The following is a 22,703-nucleotide window of genomic DNA, read 5'->3' on the forward strand; positions in this document are numbered from 1 at the left end:
ATGAAGTATAAATACTTAATTTTCTTAACCTATAAGAAAATTGTTTTGAGTTTGTTTCAAATGATATTTGTGATATGTTGTTTTTTTCTTCTTTAGATACATATGTTAAGTTAACTCTACTGAATTCCATGGGTCAAGAGATGTCCAAATGCAAGACATCCATTCGCAGAGGGCAGCCAAATCCAGTATACAAGGAAACTTTTGTTTTTCAAGTGGCCCTATTTCAGCTTTCTGATGTGACACTCATACTGTCTGTGTATAACAAACGCAGCATGAAAAGAAAAGAGATGATAGGCTGGATTTCTTTAGGTCTAAACAGCTCTGGAGAAGAAGAACTCAATCACTGGACTGAAATGAAAGAGTCAAAAGGACAGCAAGTATGTAGATGGCATGCGTTGCTAGAGTCATGATGAATAGAATAAGCAAACAGTTATCATCCAAGGCAGCATATTTCCAATTCCAACATTATTGTTTCTACCAAGTCACCATTAGAAGAACTGTTCTTTGAAGAATCATATTCAACTTTCTATCAAAATGCTTTAAGTTTTATGAAAAGAACATCTCATACTGACATAAATGAAGAAAATATGTGTATCTAGTAGAGCTTGTTTGGGAAACTGAGAAATGTACATTATCATTGCTAAACTAACAGCCCTCCAGAAATTTAATAAGATGTTTTTTATTTGAAGTTAATTTTAATTTAGCAAAAGAGCCAGTCATTTTATGAAAAATCAAAATTATAAGTGATTTTAAAAACCAGAATTTTAGTTGCGATGCAATTTTAATATCACCCTACATATTATTTATAAAACATAGTTTGACTGGCCAGTCCCTGGTGTTTGTAATGTTCTTTAATATGAAAAAGTAGTTCTCCAACTCTATCATAAGTCATATCTAATGGTGAAGGGTTTCAGTCACATTGAAAATTGTTTTATTTCAGACATGTTCCCTTTGTGCACTTAGTTTCATTGTGCCTCACTTCCTCTCAATAGCACTAAATCTAAGTGCAAACAAGTATTCATTTTCATACAGGAATTTTTTAATATGTTATTTTTTTAAAAGCTCATTTTTCATTTGCCTCCGCTTTTGCCTGATCCAAAGAGACCAAGTCACTGTACTGGTCCCTTGCAAGTCTTCTAGACAGGTTGTACTGTAGAACTACGTAACTTTCTGTTGAAAGCACTTCCTGTATTCTTGTATTCCAATGTAGGAAGCTAATAGAGCAGGACTTTACTTTAAAATTTCTTTCAGTGATTGACTCTTCAGAATTGCAGTAGTGTGAAAATACATTTTTTACAAACAAAATACAGTAGATAAGCTGTTGAAAATGGAAAACAATTCAATTTTAATTTTCTGCTCTGAGTATTTAGTAACCAACACTGCATAAAGCAGGTAGCATCCAAAATAAGAAACTGTTCTCTCTCTAAATCTTCACTCTTACTTCAATTTATATTTGTGATGTAAAGACTATCCAGTTCTCAGTTTGAATTGGAACATCATGTTAAAAACAGTTATGAGATTCCTTATGAAGTTTCTAGTAACTTGTGACTAGACTTTATGAAATTTACAGATAAAGTTCTTCAACGTGATGTCATCTTGTGCCTTTCATGTAAGTTAAATTTGCTCATACAGCTTGAAAGTTGTATTTGCAAAATTAAGCCTTCAATTTTTATAAATGTAAAGATTCCTCAGAACAGTGTCGCAACATCTTTATTTCCTCTGAAGTATGTAAAAGTTGTATAATGTGCTAATTGTTTTAATGTCAAGGCACTTTCATTTGTTTTTATATTTAGGAACTCTAATCAGGAATATTAGAAGCTGTTTTCTTTTTAATTTTACTTCTTACCTAATATATCATTTTATGCATATACTTTATTGGAGTATGTTTTATATATATTAAAAATAGTTTCTTTTTTCTCCTTTTCATTTCTAGTTAAAATAGACAAAAATCTACTATTTACCAGTTACTAAAAAGCAGTATATCATTGCTTCTAGTCCCAACTAAGTACTATATATTATTGTAAACTAGAACTTGTTATTACCATAATAACAAAACAATGCATAGATATTACTTCAGCTTGGCTGTACTGAAAGGCCTTAAAAGAAATCCAAAAAGACCGTGAACTTCTGTAATTTTTAGTTTAAAAAATGGCAGCTCTATGCATTCATGCACATGAATTATAAGAAAAAATACAAATGCTATATTGGATGACATGAGGTTTGAGAATGTTTGTTACAGGGCTGCATTAAAGGGAAAAATCCATCTTTTATTGTTATATCAATGAGCTTTTTCCAGGATTTTTTAAATAAATGAGTAAGAGTTAGAACCTGAATCAAATGGCAAAATATCTCATTTAAGTGTTTTCAGCAACAGTATGAAAAAAGACTTGAAGAGTGGATGTAGATTTTACTGAGAAATTAGACTTAGGCATTTGTCCAACAGTGATCTTTTCTGACTTTGAAACAACTGATTGCATTGCTAACAACTGTTATCTTCCTAATAAAAAGAGTTATCAGTCTTATTTGTAACTGGAACAGAGCTTAGTGAAACACATTAGTAAGACCAGTTTGGTGCTTTCACTCTTAGAAAAAGACCTAACTAATTGTTATTTGTTAAATCTACCTGTTTTCAGACTATTCCCAGAATTGTGTGTGTGAGATTTGATACATCCCTAGGGATTTATCTGGTATAAGTATCAAATCCTTCATGGCCTAAGAATTAATAAACAGTTTTTTAATATTTCTGGAAAGACCCTACCTCCACCCTAGCTGCCAAGTCCTCAAAGATTATAAATTATCTATATGAGTGTGTGTATCTGTATAAACACATGCACTTACACACATACAACATAAATATGTATATGTATATTCATTTGTAAAGGCAAAGGTGCCCTGGCTTTTTCAGATAACTGAATAGAGAAACATTTCATAAATTTAGGATTATTTTTCTCCTCTGTGTATTTACTAGATATTATATTTGGTTTGGGTGCTTTCTGCTGCTATTCTCCTTTACACACAGCAAAGTATACATTTGTTTCTGTAGATTGACACAACTATAGTAATTACTCCCAAAAAGTTGTCTATTCTTCTAGAAAAGGATTAAATAAGGCTCAGGGGACCCACTTCACTCTACTGAATCTAATGTACGAGACAGTACGACTGCTTTTTTGTGTGCTTAAATTTGCATGAAAGCTTAATAGCAAAATCTTCTATCTCAGTAATTATAGCAAATAGGGACCCACTGGTAGGGAGCAGGTGTTGGCTCAGAAACCTGAAAAAGACAACCCACTTTCATATTCTATTAAAATCCCATAAGTTTTCTAATAAAATGGTATAGTCCAAATATGACAATTGGCCAGCATTTATGGGAGCCTCTAAACCTGGAGTTCTGGGGTTTATTTGTCTCCCAAATGAGCTGCAAAAGATAGTTATTGCTGCCCAGTAAACAAAATGTATGTCAAATCAGTAAAGAATTTGTTTACTATAATATTGCCTTATCTTTCAGAAGCTTTCTTCTGTATTCTTGTGTCTTCAGAACAATCCACATTTTGTTTGAAATCCATTTGCATATTATCTTATTAGTGAATTCTCAATAATGTTGTATTTGCTGACAAGAATAATAAATTGGACCACAATTAAAAGAAAGAAAACCCAATGAGAAAATATCTAAACTACCTGATTAATATACACGTGTTTAAATGTAGGGCCTGGTTAGGCATTTCATCCAACCTAGTGAAGATGCCCAGGGCTGTTTGTTAAATGATTTGCTTGATACCATCATCATTTTCATTTCACTTATCAAGTGAATCAGAAGCATAATCAATAACTGCAAATTAAGATAGTACCAATAGGGGAAAGGGGTAAAAGAATTGAGTGTTTGTCAATATGAAGATGAGTGGGGATACTGAATGATATCATAGTCTTCCCAATGGAAGAAAAAGTAGGCTATGGGAGATGTAAATTTTTGATGGAGTAAGAACAGTAGTCACCAACAAATATTTTTCAATATCCCTATCCAAATATGAATAGAAAGGACACAAATTCGTTTGCATAAAATTGCCATTTGCCTACATAGACTAGACAATTCATAGAGATTTTTCACACTGACAGTTACTATATTATGTATATAGTTATTTTAGTTATCAGTAATTTCACCTTGATAGTTTTTATTTCTAATTTTTTTTCCATTCACTGTCCCCAGTTCATCTGTGGCCTACATTCAAGGTAGCTGTCGCTATTATTATTACTAACCAAACAATATTGAATACAAGTTTAAGCATGCTGCAAAGCATTTTCTAACGTTAATTTTAAAACATCGTCTCTGCCCTCCAAAGTGATGGTAACAGCTATAATTTTCTAAGATCTAGCACAATAACTTATTATTTGCTTGATTCTCCAAACAATACTATGAGGTAAGTAATGTTATCAACATTTTATTGATAAAGACACTGCACCATGAAGAGGTTAAGCAGACTTTCCCAAGGTCATTCAGTAAGTAAGTAGTAGAACTGGGATTGGAACCCAGATGTAAATTACTCTAAAACCTATGCTATGCATGTTGCATCTGCCTCCCTGTTTGAAAAAAAAAAAACTACTTAGGACATTGTATTTATCAATAATCCCACTCACCTTGATTGAATGGCAAAACTAAGGGGGAAAAAACAGCTGGGGAAAGAGAAAAGACAAAGAAGAAAAGATCAGACGTTTTTTTTTCTTTTCAGGACACAAATGGTGGTACTTTTGTGTCATTTTGTAGATGACTTTGATTTGCAGAGATTTGGAATTGATTTATCCTGCCAGTTTAGCCTATCTTCTGAAAGCATATTAATCAGTTCTGCTCCTTGACCACTTTTGGGAATCCAAAGTGTTTTAATTGTTACATGACCCCCTTACTACTCTATGAAGGGCATACCCTGTGTCTAGCCCATATCTCACTCTTATCAGTGGTGAGACAAAAGATTTGTCTTCCTCTGCCCTCTCATTGCAATTTATTTATGTTTCTTTTATTCTCAATTTTGTTAAGATTTGTCAGGAATTATAGCTAGTTTTTTATTACGTATGTCTCTCTTTTGCCCTAGGTAAGTAGTCAATGCCTTGTTAGTATCTTTCTGTACCCCTTTGCTCATAGTAGGCAGACAATAAATATTGAACTAAATTCCCTGTGGAAGAAACCAGTCACACTATTACATGAGTCTTAGTTTTTATGAATCTTGTGTTATGCATGGATTTATTTATCCCTTCAGTTACTATATATTTAAGAGTACTAGATATGTGCCATGTGTTGTTGTTCCAAGTGCTACAGATGCAGAGATAGTAAATTGGTCAAAGTCTTTGCCCTCATGGGGCCTACATTCTAAGGTAGGAAGATGGCCACAGAATAGATAATTTCAGTCTAGTATAATGAAGCATTAAGATAGAGGCATGCATAGAGTACCATGGGATTTAGTAGAAGAATGCAACATGGAATTCAAAAAAATCTTCCTGGAGAAGGTAATCCTCGAGTTGGGTCTTAAAGAACAAATACATGTTAGACTCCCATCAAACTTGAGGATACATGTTCTTTCCAAGAACAAAATGTAAAATAATGATTTCTAAACTATAGTATCCTTAAGAATTATTTTGAAAATTTAACTTGGGCCAGGCGTGGTAGCTTACGCCTGTAATCCCAACACTTTGGGAGGCTGAGATAGGTGGATTACTTGAGCTCAGGAGTTTAAGACCAGCCTGGGCAACATAGCGAAACCCCATCTCTACCAAAAATTTAAAAATTAGCTGAGTGTGATGGTGCATGCCTGTGGTCCCAGCTACTCAGGAGGCTTAGGTGGGAGAATCGCTGGAGCCTGGCAAGTCAAGGCTGGAGTGAGCCAAGATAGCGCCACTGCACTTCAGCCTGGGTGACAGAGCAAGACCTTGTAGAAAGGAAGAAAGAAAGGAGGGAGAGAGGGAGGAAGGGAGGAGGAGAAGGAAAGGAAGGAGGAGAAGGGAAAGTATGAAGGAGAAGGGAAAGAAGGGAGGAAAATTTAACTTGTATTCCAAAACTCCACCTCCAGAGATTCTACTTCATTTGGCCTGGAAGGGAGCCCAATAATCCACATTTTATTAAGCTCTCCAGGAAATTCTGTCTGAGATCTATTGATATAGAATATCAAGTGTATTCCATAGCATTATTCATGAAATGTTTCAGTGCCTGTAGATCAGACCTTTAAGTGCGATAGTGATAGTGATAGTAAGAAGCAGATTAAGACTTGGATTGATGTTATTCATCTTGTGCTTCCTTACAAAGGAAAATATTTAATGAAAAAAATGAGTTTCTGTACATTTACACTCAACATACATTTTTCAAAGTGTTTCTTGGTATAATAAATATGTTGATTTTATGGCTTCCAAAAATTCCTTTCCATTATTGTTCAAATATTTCCTTCCAAGTTATCTTTACAATGATGGATATAAAGCAAAGAATGGGGAGGTATTTATCTAGTAATTTCTCTATCAGTATCGTAAATGAAATAAGACTGACCTTTGAGTAAATGTATAGTAGCAGCCATAGGTGCTGGCATTTTTGCTTTTGTATACAGTAAGATTTCTTGCTTCCCTTTATCATCATCTAAATGACTTCATTGTCATCACAGTCATCAGATGAACTGCAGTACTGGATTCTTCTCTAAAAGCAGTGTTTCTGTGACTGCTGCTCTAAACTCTAGTTCCTTGATTGTTTTGTTCTTAGGATCCTTTGTTTCAAATAGCGAGTGAATACAGCAGCCTCAGGACCTTCTCTTTCTCTCAAAATGAACGCTGTGGATAAGGTACATCTGTGTTTCCATTTCCCCTCATTTCAAATGTAGCCATATTTTCTTCTCTGATGTAATATTTTGTGTGAACACGTTTTACATTTTGAAGTTTTCTTTTCCCCCACGAAGATCTGTGGTTATCCCACTGAAAAATGAGCTCATTTGAATATGGGAAATAATGTTGTCATTGAATTAGACTGTTTTGTGACTGCAGATTATCACTGTGTTTGATTTGGTGATAGCTTGAGGCCTGGTTAATATAATCTTGAGGTAATCAGCTTGATAGACTGGAATTACTAGTTTATTATCAAAAAATGAATGTAAAAATATTGCTCTTTTCTCTCCCTGTTTAGACTAGTATGTGCCTTTTTGAAAATATTCCCTTTCTCTTCCCTGCCTTTTTTCCCACTCTTATTCATGTACACTCAAACTAGATACCAGAGTTAGTTCATCAAAGCTGAATAATACCTATCAAAAAGTGGTACCCTGACTTTTTTCTCTTAATCACCTGTACTGGACTGTAGGGAGGACCAGATAGGCTTTCTTGGGGACTACAGAAAGAGCAAAGCGTAATACTCTTTAATCATAGCATGTTTGTTGTTGCTGTTTCAGTGGTGGTTGTGGTGGTTGTATACTTACCTTGAATAGTGTGAAGTACCCTAAAATTGTGTTGTGTGGGCTGGGAGCAGGAAGGAAACTGATTCTTCGTCTAACAAAAGTTTGGCATAATTTTATTGTAAAATTTCAACAACTTATGACATGAAAATTTCTAATTAATTATAAGAACAAAGTCACTGCGGTGGCGATAGTTGTGCAAGATGTTTGACATTATTTCTATGTCAGTTTGATAGTCTGTGTTATAAACTGTCTTATTAGGACCCTTCTTCCCTCTCTCCTTTATTATTCTGATTATCAGTAAATCCAGTTTGTACTGTTAGACGTTTGAGTTTGTCTTTTAAATATCCAAGACTATTTTAAAAAGAAAAGCCATAGCATCTTTATGTTTAAAAATATGTATGACGATGTGTTTAAAATGAATTAATAGATAAAATATAACACTCCATTATATACTGAAAAAATGATTTTTCAAACTTTGTTTATATATTCAGTTATTGCTAGCAGTTCATGTTAAATATGACTATTTTGTTTAATGAGAAAATAGGAATTTTTCCTTATCTCTGAGACTTACTGCTTCTCTTTGCCATTCACATCTGGTTGAAGGTGGATGGTTGTGAACTTCATAACGTCACTTCATTTGTCAGTTTCTGGATGTGCCAACCTCCTCCTGACAGTTTAATTTTCGGTAATAATCAAACCATTTATTCCCTCAGGGGTTGGTCCTCATAGTGATTCCTGTTCTTAACCCCCATTAGTGTGAATGGAAGTAATCCATAAGCACCAGTAGGCGAAAAGGCCCATAAAGGATCAGTATCCCAGAACCCTGAAATAGGACGGCCACTTCAGTACCCAAATGTCATTGCAATTCTAATGGAGTAGAAGCCAGCTTCTTGAAGTGAGGATTTGAGATCATTATGTCATATTCTCTCTTTTTGGTCTCCTCCCTTCTCCCTCTAGCTTGCACATTCTTTTTATTTTAAATTTTACAGGAAGACTTCTTTTAAAAACCTGGTTTTTAAAATTTCACATGTTGCTTTAACCAGGCGATTTCCCAAACCAGAAAACTGAAGTACGTACCATGGAGTCATAAGAAGTTTGGGGGCTTTTTTGTTTTTTTTGTTTTTGGTTTTTTTGGTTTTTTGTGACCTTTTTTTTTTTTTTTTTTTTTTTTTTTTTGTAGTGTGGGGAGTGGGGAGAAGGAAAAGGGAGGAATCGTGCTTGTTTTGGTTTTGGGAAGTCTTTTTGGATAAATATTGAGAATATTTATAGTATTCTGTAATTATGTGACATTTGTTGTGTGAGGGGAGACCAGAGTAGCTGTTGCACATAAATTGACTCTCTTAATATGTAAACATATTTAAACAGTTGTTTGAAGCAGAGCTAGAAATTAATGGTGATACTTCTAACAGCATTTTGATGTTATAAATATTACTTTATCAAGAGAAAAATTCCAGTAGTAGCTTGCATTATAAAATTAATTGATTTATTATGTTTCCGTATAATTTTATTGAGATTGCTTTTGTTTTTGTGGTGAATATAATACAGTGGCAACAATTTTGAGGAATCTTTAAAGCTGTTTGGAAGAGATGGCCAAACTTTGGCTAGATTTTTACTAGAATTTTGAAATAAGAAAGTGTATAAATATGTTTTCAGTTAAATTAGTCTTGAGGAAGAACAGTTATTATATGAGTTTTAAGGATCTTGATAAATGTTGGGACCTATCCTAAAACTCATGAGGTTCCTCACTGATCAATACTCTTGCATTGTATTTTATTTCTCAAAATAATGAAATTTTTATGGAAAAGCTCAATTAGTGGAATCTTTTATTCAATATTCCCTTACTCTTCTTTCTTCCTTCCTTCTTTCTTTCCTTCCCTCTCTCCCTCCTTCCTTCCTAGTTCTTTCATTTTTGAGGCAAGAAGCTTCCTTAATAATATAGTTTCTACAGAGCTTTCTTACTTATTTTTCTAATAATGGATATAACAGTGTGATAAAGTTTAAATGCTCTGTGAGCAAAACTCTTATCAAACAACTGAAGAAATGCACTGCTATTAACCTTTTCCTTGGTCTTGAATTGTCTCCAGCATATTTGCTAGTGACTCTAAACCATTAATGGATCTTATTAATATAAACAAGTGTCTGTGTGGTTATCAACAGTGTTGTATTATTGTCACATTTATTTACATTTTTGGTCAAAAATATAAACAGATGCGTGTGTGAAGCAGTCTGTTTTATAGAGTGAGCATATATGTAATCACTTTCATGTAATTGGAAATGTGCTGTGTGTTGCATTTTATTCTCATGTCGACTTTTCTACTATGTATACACCGATTGTCTCGGTGCCTTTTTCCTTTTGTATAATTGTATTACATACAGAAATTGCTGACCTCTGTGAAAACAGTGTAAAAAATGTTAAAATTATTATTCCAATGAGATTTTAATGGCAGTTTAATTTTCCAGAGAATAAATTTTGTGTGGGTTAAAAGTTATTTTTCTTCACCTTTATGTAAGAAATCTGTTCACATTTTAGTATTCACATGGAATGGGTAAACATCTGATTTCATTGATGATGATACATAAACATCAGTCCTAATTCTTGTCATTGACAAATGTTAATATGACTGTTACACAAAATAAAATAATGTCAATTACATAAGGAAATATCGAACGGATATATGTACATGTTGCTTAGATCTTGGGTTTGAAAGGAATCTCATCTAAATGCGCTATAAAATACTGCTCTCAAAAGGTTTGGGTCATATTATTTTCTTTAATTGTAAGTCAAATCTGGCTTCCAAAGAAAATAGACTTACAAATTCAAACATTTAAAAATATTCTCCTTTAAAGTTCATATAAATCACAAATAAACTAAATAGCTTTAAAATGGTCTCACTATCTTCAGCTGGAACATGAACTGTTATCTAGTTTGTTCTTTCACTTAATGTGAATTTGTTGTCATTCATATCAGTATTGCTATTCTGTTTAACAAAATAATTTTCTCTTTGCCAATAGTAGTTTGTTGATTTTTCATTCTTTTTCATTAGATAGTTGTATTGTTTCCCAAAGACCTTGAGTTTAGATATTTTTCATATTTCATTACCTTGTCCATTTTACTTCCAGCAACAAAGATTTATAACAACAGACTTAACAAGTACTATTTTGCATATGAAAAAGAATTTAAACGTTTGGTGCTCTAAAACTGAAAGAAATTAAAGTTGCTGCATCATCTAATCTCTGATTGTCTCTGAATCCTGAGTTCCATAAATTATCCAGAGCCTTTTTTAACATTATTTAAAGAGGGGAACGCCAGTGCCCAATTGGTCTGGTTGAGTTTTTTTTCTTTCCTTTTTGTAAAGTCGTCTCTACTGAAATATAATGAAAACATGAAACACATCTTCTGCTCAGAATAAATGGATTCATAATGTAATCTTCAAACTATAATTTAAGGAATTTGTATTTTTTCCCAGTACTCACTGCTGAATTCTTCCCCCACTCTCAAACATTTTGAGCTTCTGTTATTAAGACATTTAGGCTGGGCACAGTGGCTCATGCCTGTAATCCCAGCACTTTGGTAGACTGAGACGCGGATCACAAGGTCAGGAGTTCAAGATCAGCCTGGCCAACATGGTGAAACCCCATCTCTACTAAAAATAAAAAAATTAGCTGGGTGTGGTGGTGTGCGTCTGTAATCCCAGCTACTGTGGAGGCTGAGGCAGGAGAATCACTTGAACCTGGCAGGCGGAGGTTGCAGTGAGCCGAGATCACGCCACTGCACTGCAGCCTGGGTGACAAAGCAAGACTGTCTCAGAAAAAAAAAAAAAGACATTTAAGATTAAGCCAAAAGTAACAGATTTGCTTGAGTGTTAACAAAAATTTTTTTCTGAATTGTAAGCAATATCTTACTTAGGGATAATTTATTATTTAATACTTTGAAAAAAAATTATTTTCGTTTGGGTCTTTCAGAGAATTACAATTAATATAAAGTGAAATTCCAGCAAAAAGTTGGCACATCTGCATTCTTGCTAACAAATCATGAAATTGTCATTTTCTATTGTTATAAAATGGATTTAGTAGTTATTCATTATAACAGGTTACTATATTTAAGGTATGTTTTTTGTTTGTTTCTCTCTTTTTTAAGCCAAAACCTCACCAAACATTATATTTTAATTGCAAATTGATTATAACTCCTTTGATCTCCAGTATGCAAAATAATATTTAAATCAACTTTTTCTTTCCATAGATATCAAAATATTTCGTGATGTTTCCCATTTGAAAATAAAGTCATTCCCAATTTTAAAATAAATGGTCTCAGTAAAGGTATATATGGAATATTTTATTAGTAATTTATAATGAATTATTAAAATATAATACTTGTTTTTATGAAATTAAGTACCAAATAAATGGGGCAAATTATGTGAGGATCTCATAAACTTATATTGATTAGTAAGAGAAAAAATGAAAACATCTACTCAGCATGAAGAAAATATATCTAAAGGAAAACCTTCCAAAGAATACTTTTAATATGTGGTAGAAACTGCCAATTCTTCGCCAAAACCCATGTATTTCTCTTTTTCTTGGTCATATGGCTAGCTTATGTTTCTCGCCTTCCCTTGAAATTAGGCATGGCCATGTGACTGAGTTCTAGCCAATTGAATACAACCAGAGATGATGTGTACCAATTTCTAGGAGGTTCTTTTTTTTTTTTTTTTTTTTTTTTTTTTTTTTTTTTTGAGACAGAGTCTTGTTCTTTTGCCCAGGCTGGGGTGCAGCGGCACGATCATAGTTCACTGCAGCTTTGATGTCCCAAACTCAAGAAATCCTCCCACTTCAGCCTCCCCAGTAGCTGGGACTACAGGTGCATGCTGCCACACTCGGCTTATATTTTTATTTTTTTGTAGAGACAAGGTCTCACTGTGGTGCCCAGGCTGGTCCTGAACTCGTAGGTTCAAGCTCTCTGCCTGCGTTGGTCTCCCAAAGTGCTGGGATTACAGGTGTGAGCCACCACACCCAGCCCAGGAGGCTTTTTAAGAATCAAATATGGCCAGGCATGGTGGCACATACCTGTAGCCCCAGTTACATGGGAGGCTGAGGCAGGAGGATCATTTGAACCCAGGATGTGGAGGTTGCAATGAGCCGAGATTGTGCCATTGCACTCCAGCCTAGGCAACAAAGGGAGTTCCTGTCTCAAAAAAAAAAAAAAAGAATCAAATGTGCCTTTTCCGTGCGTTCTTTTCAGTTTCCACTGGCTGGATACAGAGAAAACAAAGCTTTCAGGAATGGCAAAGCCCCAAGTTGGAGAGATTCTGGGTCACTGAGTCACCTCACAGAAAACAGACAACCAGGTATGCATGCCTTGGAATGACAGCATAAATAAGGAAAAAAAACTTCTATTATATTTGAGCCATTACTTATTTTGGAGTACATTTGTTACTGTAAACAACCAAAACTAAAAAACTATTGATAACCTTCCAGTGGGGTTCTGTGAGAATGAAAACCTAAAATACTTTACATTAACTTAGCAGTCAAGCAGCCAGTGGTGAGGAAATAGATACAGCAGCGTGGAAACCTGTAGCCGTATTTTGCTGTGGCAAAGCACAAATAAACCAGTTGCCTGTATAATGAAGGTGGTCAGTGTGACTGCTAAAACTGTAGTTCAGGGGAAATGGATGGAAAGAGCCAGAGTAGCGGTGTGTTTGAGATGTTCCTTGCTAAAATATATTAAAAGAAAGCAGTAAACTCAAGCAGGAGTTCCATGGCTTTCACGGAGAGATTGAAGGGAATGGAAAAGAGCCCTGAGATTAACTGCCTTGGAGATGGAAAAGTCTACTGCTTCTAGATCCCAAGTATTAAGATAGAAAATTGAAAAAAGTGTTGAATAAGAAAAGTCCATTGAGACTGCTCAACCAAACACAGGGACTCAACCTCATGGCAAATATCAGAATTGTTTTAGTGTTCCCTCCTGTATCAGAGGAACTCCAGGCAAACTTTCATCCTCATGAAGCAAGCTATGAAAGTTGTGTGGCCTCCAAGAAGGAAACAATTCTCAGTATCTACTTCAGATGAAACCATAGCATGTAACAGTCTTCTAACTCCTCAGAAGTCAGAGCAGTGGACCACTGAGAACAATGAATAAGAGAATTCCTCTTAGAAAACAGATGGAGCCAAATAAAAAACTGCCCCTAGGTCAGGCGTGGCAGCTCACACCTATAATCCCAACACTTTGGGAGGCTGGGGCAGAGGGATGCCAGGAGTTAGAGACTAGCCTGGGCAACACAGGGAGACCCAATCTCTACCAATAAATAAGTTGGGCATGGTATACTCCCAGCTATCAGGAGGTTGAACTGGGAGGATCACTTCAACCTAGGAGTTCGAAGCTGCAGTGAGCTATGATCATTTCACTGCACTCTTGCACTCCAGCGTGGTCGACAGAGCAAGACCCTGTCTCTAAAAAACAGGAAACAAAAATAAACATTTAAAAACTGCCTCTGCTGAGAGAATTGGGAGCCGGGGTTTCACTGCTACGAATCAATGACTGCTATATGTTTCTCATTCTTCCCTCTTTCAGATGGAAATTTTAATGGCAGTTATCTTCTTCCTGCTCCGCATTATGTATTTGGTGGAAGTTGCGGGGGCAGATATCTTTAAATTCCCAGGTCACTGGACTTGATGGAAAGGAGAGTGTATCACCAGAGATAGAGGACTTGGAGAAGACTGCAATAACTGGATGGGACTTGAGGTGGTCTTCCTTAGGGAGAAAGTAAGCTATTTAACTAAAGTTCTGTTCTGTTCCTGGACACACGCTAAACTATACTTCCCAGCCTCTCTTGCAAGTATCTGTGGCTATGTGACTGAGTCCTAGTCAACTGGAATGTGAGTGGAAGTGATATGTACCATTTCTAGGCCCAGTGCCTTCATGGTCTCTCTCCCCATGCATTAGCTGGTTACAGAAGATGGCTAGTATGCTAAGGGATGGTGAAGCCACAGATGAAAGGAGCCTGGGTCCTTGATTCACTGCTTGAAGGTCATCTATGCATCAACCAGTAATATCTTCAGAGTGTTACATGAGAAAAAAAACTTCCACTGTGTATTTGAGCTGTTACTCATTTGGGGTCTATTTTATCCCTGCAGCACTAGCATAGACTGATAAGTAAACTCACAGCAACTGAGGAAAAACTAGATAGCACTGTAGCAAAATAAAAGTTCCAAACAATATTCGGAAAGACAAGGTCTAACACTTAATTGTTGGGGGCAAAAACCAAATAATAAGGTAAGTCTCCAGAACATTGCCTGCCAGCAGTACTGGAAGGAGTTATTTTAGGAATGGATTGTAAGGTTTTTGTAAAGATTAAAAATGCATGACTCTCCAACTTCACCAAACTACAAGAAATGAATTTAACTGTGACCCAAGGGATGAAATGAAGTGATAGGTGAAAAGCCAGAGGAACAACTAAAACCTGAGCGTCAAACCTAGAGACATAACTGAAGCAATAAGAATGTTGGAGGAACACATTTGTAGGGTGAATAGAGAAAGAACCCAAGCAGTGAACCAGATTTAAGGCAAGGACACCAGAAACGTCATGAGGGGCAAATGAAAACCAGGTGGTCAAAACCCTTGAATCCAGATGAGAGACTTGTATAGCTAACCCCATAAGGTTTAGAGTAGAAGAGTGATTTTAAGAAGGCAAGTTTAATAGGGGATAAGAATCAGAAAGAGGTCCGTTGGAAGCTGTTTTAAAAAAAATTTATTTATTTATTTAAGACGGGGTCTCACTCTGTCGCCCAGGCTGGAGTGCAATGGCACAATCTCGGCTCACTGCAACCTCTGCCTCCAGGGTTCAAGTGATTCTCCTGCCTCAGCCTCCCAAGTAGCTGGATGACAAGTACATACCACCACACATGGCTAATTTTTGTATTTTTAGTAGAGATGGGGTTTTTCAGCATATCGGCCAGGCCGGTCTCAAACTCCTGACCTTAGGTATCTGCCTGCCTCGGCCTCCCAAAGTGCTAAGACTACAGGTGTGAGCTAACGTGCCTGGCTGGAAGCTATTTTTTTAAATTCAGATGTTTAAAATCATAAGTGATTAGATATAAGGTAATACTAGTAATCGATATCATGTGAATATATCCTGTATCCTATATCATGTGAATTCTGGGAATTGATGACCAATTCAGTGCAGTCGTGCAAAGCACTGGAATGACCAAGTCACAGGAATCAAGAGCTGACATCCTCTCATTAGAATATACGTTCCCCAATGGCAGAAACTTTTCACAACTGTGTTCCCAGTGCCTGAGCAGTATCTAGGGCATAAAGTGAATGAGTATTTAATGAATCTTTATTTCTGATGGACGTTGGGACATTGGGAAGTTTGAGGGGGCTTGAGAGGTTTTTGGGGGGGTGTCTTTTTAGGCAGCTATTTGTGTGTTTTAATTGAATAGAATCAGCCAAGAATGGTTAGATTATATTAATGTACATTATTTGCCAAGGCAATAAAAATATACAAATACATTTGAGAAATATATTCAATAATACCTGAGATGAAAAGAATACTTGTTCAACAAAAAGAAACTGATTTATGAAACCCCATGTCCTCTATCATTTCTGGTTCATTAGTTGATTTTTTAAAAAACCTCTATTTCTGATGTAGCTATAACTGTTAATAGGAAAATAATACTAAGCTAACACCAAGCTTTTTTTTTTCAATAAACTTCATTTTAGGACAGTTGTAGATTTACAGAAAAATTCAGTTGATACTACAGAGAGTTCCCACACACCCAGTTCCCCCTATTAATAATATCTTACACTGGTACATTTTTTACAACTAATATCCAATTTGCTTCATTATAATTAAATGAAATCGCTGGTTTAATCAGATTTTCCTAGTCCTCTCTCCTTGCTTATCTAATATCCTTTCGCTGTTCCAGGATCCTGTTTAGGATCTTACACTGCATTTATTTATAAGTCTCCTTAGGCTTCTCATGACTATGACAGTTTCTCAAACGCTCCTTGTTTTTGATGACTTTGACAGTTTTGAGGAGGACAGAACAGGTATTTTGTAGACTGTCCCTTAATTGGGATTTCTCTGATGTTTTTGGTTTACAAACCTATTTTCCCATCTGGAAATATTACTCCGCTCAGCATAGAGTTATGAGTTTTAAATGGGTTGACTGAGGCAAGTTATCCAACACTTAATAAGTGTTCATGTAGTTTTATTTTCATCTTTTCGTGATTAATGAAAGTACACTCATTATCTTTGGCACAAATAGTCACTTCATATGCTTGGGGGGCATTACTAAATCAACCATCATTTTTCTAAATAATATTAATACCTTTAATAAATTTTATTTTCCAGATTTTCTATTCTCTAGATCCTTTCTAACTAGCTTGACATCCCTTAATCCATGAAATCTGAGCCTCTATTCACTTATTTATCAGGGGTTCAAACACAATGAAGACTTACAATATGGTTTTACATTTTATACCACTTACTTGTTTTTTATTTTTTAGTCACAACACAAGTATAAGGATTCTATTTTAATTATTTGTAAACTGTCAAAACTTATTCACCCTGTATTACTTTGATAATTATTTTTAACCACTGGGCAATATTTTGCTACAGTAGCTCTTAAACTGTACAATACAGATGATTTTTGTTCACCCAAGATAGTTTCAGTCTTTATAGGATGTTACCATATGTTACATACCATACATGCATATAGATATCCAGAGATTTTGAAAGCAAGAAAAAATATGTTAAACTTCAGTGAACATATTTTTTAAATGAATCAGAAACAGTATCCTATCTTTATTATGAATGTCAATTTTTTTCAAGCTTACAGGTAATTGGATTTCAAATTAAATTGTGTTTGTGTGTAAAATCTTTGTAGAAATCTTCATACTTTTCAGAAGATTTTAAACATTTATACTATCAATTTTGTGATTTTTAAAAATTTTGCCTCTTCTATAAGAGTAAAATATTAAACAAAACCACTTTTGCTTGGGCTTCAATTTACTTAGCAAAGAGTTTTCAATGACTACTATGTGTTCGAGACTTATTTGGCTTAGAGCTGTAAATACAAATGAGATATAGTTTTTTCCCAAATGAAGCCTGTGATCTAGTAGAGGAAGACAGACCTGAAAACAAAACAAGGCCAACAAAAGTGTAAATATTCAATGATACAAGTTTGCAAATAGTCCAAGGGCTCACAAATGTCATGGGGTTGGTTCTTCTTTGGGGTAGGGGGTTGCATCAAAAAGTATTCGACGAGAAGTTAATACCTGAATACGGTGTAGAAAAAGGAGGACTGTACATACTTTCTAGTGAACTGGGATGAGGGAAATAGCACATGAACACAGGAATGGAGATACAAGGCCGAGTGCTTCTTGATGAGTACCGCAAGTCATTAGTCATGGCTGGAGCATAGTATGTGAGGACAGTAGCGTGAAAGATAATGCTGTAGACACAGGCAGAGAACAGAGCAGAGGGAGCTTTGTTTGCCTTGCAAAGAATCTCACATTTATCAGTAGACAACAGAGAACCCCTGAAGAGTTTTAAGCCAGACAGTGACATGATGAGATTTTCATTTTATTGAGACTATTCTTGCAGCAATTTGGAAGATAGGCTGGAGCAAAAGGAAAAACTGAAAGCATATGGCCTATAAAGAGGCCATTGCAGTCATCTAGGTGAGAAATGTGTGAGGGCTCAAACTAAGGTAGTAGCAGAGGGAATATAGAAAAGGAGAAAGAAAAAATACTCAAGGAGGCCAGGCACGGTGGCTCATGCTTGTAGTCCCAGCACTTCAGGACGGCCAAGGCAGATAGATCACTTAAGATACGGAGTTTAAGACCAGCCTGGCCAACATGGTGAAACCCTGTCTCTGCTAAAAATACAAAGATTAGCCAGGCGTGGTGGCTCACGCCTGTAGTCCCAGCTACTCAGGAGGCCAAGGCAGGAGAATCGCTTGAACCCAGGAGGCAGAGGCTGCAGTGAGCTGAGATCGAGCCATTGCACTCTAGCCTGGGCCACAGAGCAAGACTCTCTCTCAGGAAAAAAAAAAAAAAAGGAAGAAGACTAAACAGGCCTTGACGACTGACTAGTTGTGGAGGATTAGACAGAGGGAGATGTCTAGGAAGACACTGTTTCTGGCTTGGACAGTGGAATAGAGGATGTTGCTGTCTACTAAGAGGGAAGAATAAAGTGAGACTCTCTGAAGGAAGAGATACTGAATCAGTTTCCCTGTGGTGATCCCCCAAAGATTTCTAATAGGTTGTTGCATATGCAGGTCCGAAGCTCAGAAGAAAAACCTGAATGAAACGTATGGATTTAGAATTTATCAAATTTCAAATCGGTTGGAGTCTACATAAATGGGATTTGTTATATGCTGATTGATGGCATATAGTTTAACCAATATATGTTATGTAGATGAACATTTAAAAAATCATTTAGGTAATGCTAAACCCAATGGGAAGATGGCATATTAGACTCTAGCACTCCTACCACTCATTAACAAGGACTATTATAAAATAATTAGAAGAGATTTCAAATAAATAAATAGAATGTAAAGAGCCACCATAATGAATGTTATGCTTACTCTAGTTGCTGTTTAAGAATTATTAAACAGCAATTTAATCATTATTGGGAAGTGGTTCTTTTTCTTTCTTTGTTTTTTTGTTCTTGTTTTTGTAACTAGTTTCTACCACTGATGTTTCACGAATCTTGGATGGATAGTAACTACTAAATAAATAATGAAAAATGTGGCTGGGCACAGTGGCTCATGCCTGTAATCCCAGCACTTTGGGAGGCCGAGGCGGGTGGATCATAAGGTCAGGAGATCGAGACCATCCTGGCTAACATGGTGAAACCCCATCTCTACTAAAAATACAAAAAATTAGCCAGGCGTGGTGGTGGGTGCCTATAGTCCCAGCTACTCAGGAGGCTGAGGCAGGAGAATCACATGAACCCAGGAGGTGGAGCTTGCAGTGAGCCAAGATGGCGCCACTGCATTCCAGCCTGGGCAACAGAGTGAGACTCGGTATCAAAAAAAAAAAAAAAATGTATGCACTGCTTAAAGGGAAAGCTTGAACCATATCAAACAATAAAACTGATTTTAGAAACAAATATTTATACATTGCAATGAATGTTGTACTTTGGTGGTCTTAAAACATGGTATGCTATTCATCTATTTAAACAATAGTGCCTAATTCAAAACATTTTAGAAACATATTCTTTTGGTATTATTTTCAGAGCCCATCTAGCAGTCATGTAAGAAAAACATTCCAATGATTTGTAGTCAAAACTCATTTTTGACAAAAATCAGTACTTTTTTCTTTTTAAACTTTTTATTATGGGAAATTTAAAACATCTACAAAATAAACAGAATAGAATAATGAACTTTCATGTACTACTCACCGAGCTTGAGTAGTTAACTAACATTTTGTCATTCTTGTATGATCTATAGCTTCATGTACTCCCCATCCCCACTTAATTTTTATTACTTTCAAAAAGTTTTAAGGTAAATTTTTTATACTTTCATGTACCTTAGATTGAAATCCACAAATGTTACCTTGCACAATATTGACAAACAGATGCACCTTTGTAACCGTCACCTCTATTATAGACCATTTTCATCTACCAAGAATGTTTCATTATATTATTTCCTAGTCGTTTGCACCCAAAGGCAATCATGGGTCCATGTATTCATTTAGATTAACTTTGCTTATTCTAGAACTTCAAATAAATGGAAACATATGTACTCTTTGTTCCCAGCTTCTTTTGCTAAGCATAGGATCTTTAGATTCATCCATGTTGTTGCATTTACCAATACTTCATTCCTTTATATGGCTGAGTTTCATTGTGTGTGTATACCACAATTTGTTTTCCATTCTCCTTGTCCCAGTTTTCTATTGCTGCACCACAAACTATCCCAAACTAAGTGGCTTTGAAAAACTGGCAATCATATATTTTGCTCATGAATCAGCACTTTGTGCATGGCATAGCAGGGGCAGCTTTTCTCCGTTCTGCATGTCACCCCCAGGGTGGCACAAAGGCTGAAGGTGACTTGATGGTCAGAGACAGGAATCATCCAAAGACTCACTCATGTACCTGGTGGTGGATGCTGGCTGTCAGCTGGAACCTTAGCTGGAGCCTCTGCACATGGCTGCTTGCATTCCTCACAGTCTGGAAGCTGGGCTCCAAGAATAAGATCTCAAGAGAGCAAGGCAATTGTAGGTGGCATTTTTATGACCTATCTTCAGAAGCCACAAAGCATCACTTTCTTTGTACTCTATTCGCCAACACAGTCACAGAGTTCTATCCAGGTTCAGAGGAATAGAGCAGAGACTCCACGACTTGGTGAGAGGGTTGTCAATGTCACATTCTAAGAACACATGGGATAACACATGTTGTTGTGGCCATCTTTGGATAACGCTGTCTGCCATAGTCTCCCTTCTGGCCACAAGAGTTCACATCTTTCCCACATACAAAATACACTCAACTCTCTCTTCCAAGAGCCCTAAGTCACTTACCATTATGGTAATGGCACACAGTCCAGGATCTCCTCATGTCATTTAGGTCTGAGTATGGATGAGATTCCTTGGGAGCAGCTTCTGCATTCAGTTCCTTCAGTAGCATTCTGAAGAGTTGTGAACCAAAGAGAGAAGTTACATGCTTGAGACACACCCAACAGACAACAGGGGAACAGGCAGAGGATAACCACTGTAAACCCTACTGCTCAAAAACATGTCCACTCCCTGGGATTTCTTCCTTTTGATAAAATGTAGCTCATGTTTGCAACTAATACATTTTATCAGACTACTCTCTGCTGCAGAAGTTTGTGGATCCAATGAACTCTTTTATTTTTGTACTGTCTTTGTTCCTTTCAGTCCAGGCAATCTACTTTTTCTTTAAACCTTGTGAGCTTTATGTGTATTAATTTCCAATCCACCCTATTAGAGAAAAGCCATACCCACAATCTCTTCAAGAGAAGTCCTACTCTACCTAGAAATATCTATGAGATTGCTATGGGACAACTCTTTTAAAATCTTTAGATGCCCCATTGTTTAGCAGGGAAGATCTGTGAGGCATTTCCTTAAGATCCTTAGAAGAACTTCTGTCTATCTGAAAAGGCATATAAAATACCACCTTATGGCCAGGCACAGTGGCTCACGCCTGTAATCCCAGTACTTTGGGAGGCCAAGGCAGATGGATGGCTTGAGCCCAGGAGTTCAAGACCAGCCTTGGCAACAGTGAGACCCCGTCTCTACAAAAAAAATTTTTTTAATTAGCTGGTCCTGGTGACATGCAACTATAGTCTCAGCTACTTCCTTGAGCCTGGGAGGCTGAGGCTACAGTGAACCATAGTTGTACCACTGCACTCCAGCCTGGGCAACAGAGTGAGACACTGTCTCAAACAACAACAACAACAAAAAAAAAAAAAAAAAAAAAAACCCACATTTTTTAACACCACTTTAAGTCTTTCTGAGGTCTTAACAAAAGGATTTCCAGTCATGCCCTTGGCTTATATGTGGACATATTTCTGCAACACCATTGATTTGCTATAAGCCATTTCTTAACTCAGGCATCATTTACCATCTGGAGAGGCTGGAAATGAGAAACCATGTAATTTTCGTACCCAGCAAGTCCTGGCTCCTTATATTTAACTGTCCGTTCTCTTATCTCTCTTCTAATGCATTGCCAGTGAGAAGTCAGGTGACATTTTCAATATTCTACCTGAAAATCTTCTTAACTAGATTATTGTCTGCATTCAGGACATTGCCTCTTTTCCATATTACTGCAGGGGACTTCAGGGACAATTCTCCACCACTATAAAATGAAGGTCTCTTTCCCCTGCAGCTTCCAATAACATTTTCCTTACTTTCTCTTTGGTACTCACTGACATCCTCCTCAAGATCCTTTAAGCCCCTGCTAACACCTTGTCTCCTCAAGGCCCTTCCAACTTCACCTACTATCCAGTCCCAAAGCCAATGCCACATGTTTTAGGTTTTTGTTTTGGCATTACCCCATCTCCAGGTACCAAAATCTGTTCCAGTTCTCTGTTTCTGAGTGACAAATCACCCCACACTTAATGGCTTAAAACACCAAGTCATTTATTTTACTCACGAATCTGCAATTGGGCAGAGCTTGACAGAGACACCTCATCTCTGCTCAATGCAGCATCAACTGAAATAATTCACAGGCTGGAAATGACTCCACAGTTAGGCTTTGAAGTCATCGGAAGGCTCACTTACCTGTCTGGGAGTCAACAAAGGTTGCCATCTGGGACACCGAGGCATGAACTCTC

The 22,703-nt window shown here is 36.4% G+C and overlaps 1 protein-coding gene across 23 annotated transcripts in view; it reads left to right on the plus strand.

Annotated features, from left to right (window-relative positions):
• Positions 1-21,796, plus strand: part of LOC105484909 (synaptotagmin 14) — a 235,512-nt gene extending 213,716 nt beyond the window's left edge. For 6 of the 23 annotated variants that reach the window (XM_011747011.3, XM_071079813.1, XM_011747012.3 and 3 more), the window contains 3 exons: positions 97-377; positions 12,643-12,748; positions 13,972-15,157. In XM_011747011.3, the coding sequence (XP_011745313.1) occupies positions 97-377; positions 12,643-12,748; positions 13,972-14,051 (467 nt within the window). In that variant the 3' untranslated portion in view covers positions 14,052-15,157. Of the gene's footprint in view, positions 1-96; positions 11,171-12,642; positions 12,749-13,971 lie in introns of those variants that run through there. The other 17 variants (XM_071079838.1, XM_071079848.1, XM_071079849.1 and 14 more) reach the window with 8 other exon arrangements.
• Positions 21,797-22,703: the final 907 nt, after the last annotated feature.

This window comes from Macaca nemestrina, chromosome 1 (genome assembly GCF_043159975.1).
Source record: "Macaca nemestrina isolate mMacNem1 chromosome 1, mMacNem.hap1, whole genome shotgun sequence".
Taxonomy (NCBI): Eukaryota; Metazoa; Chordata; class Mammalia; order Primates; family Cercopithecidae; genus Macaca; species Macaca nemestrina.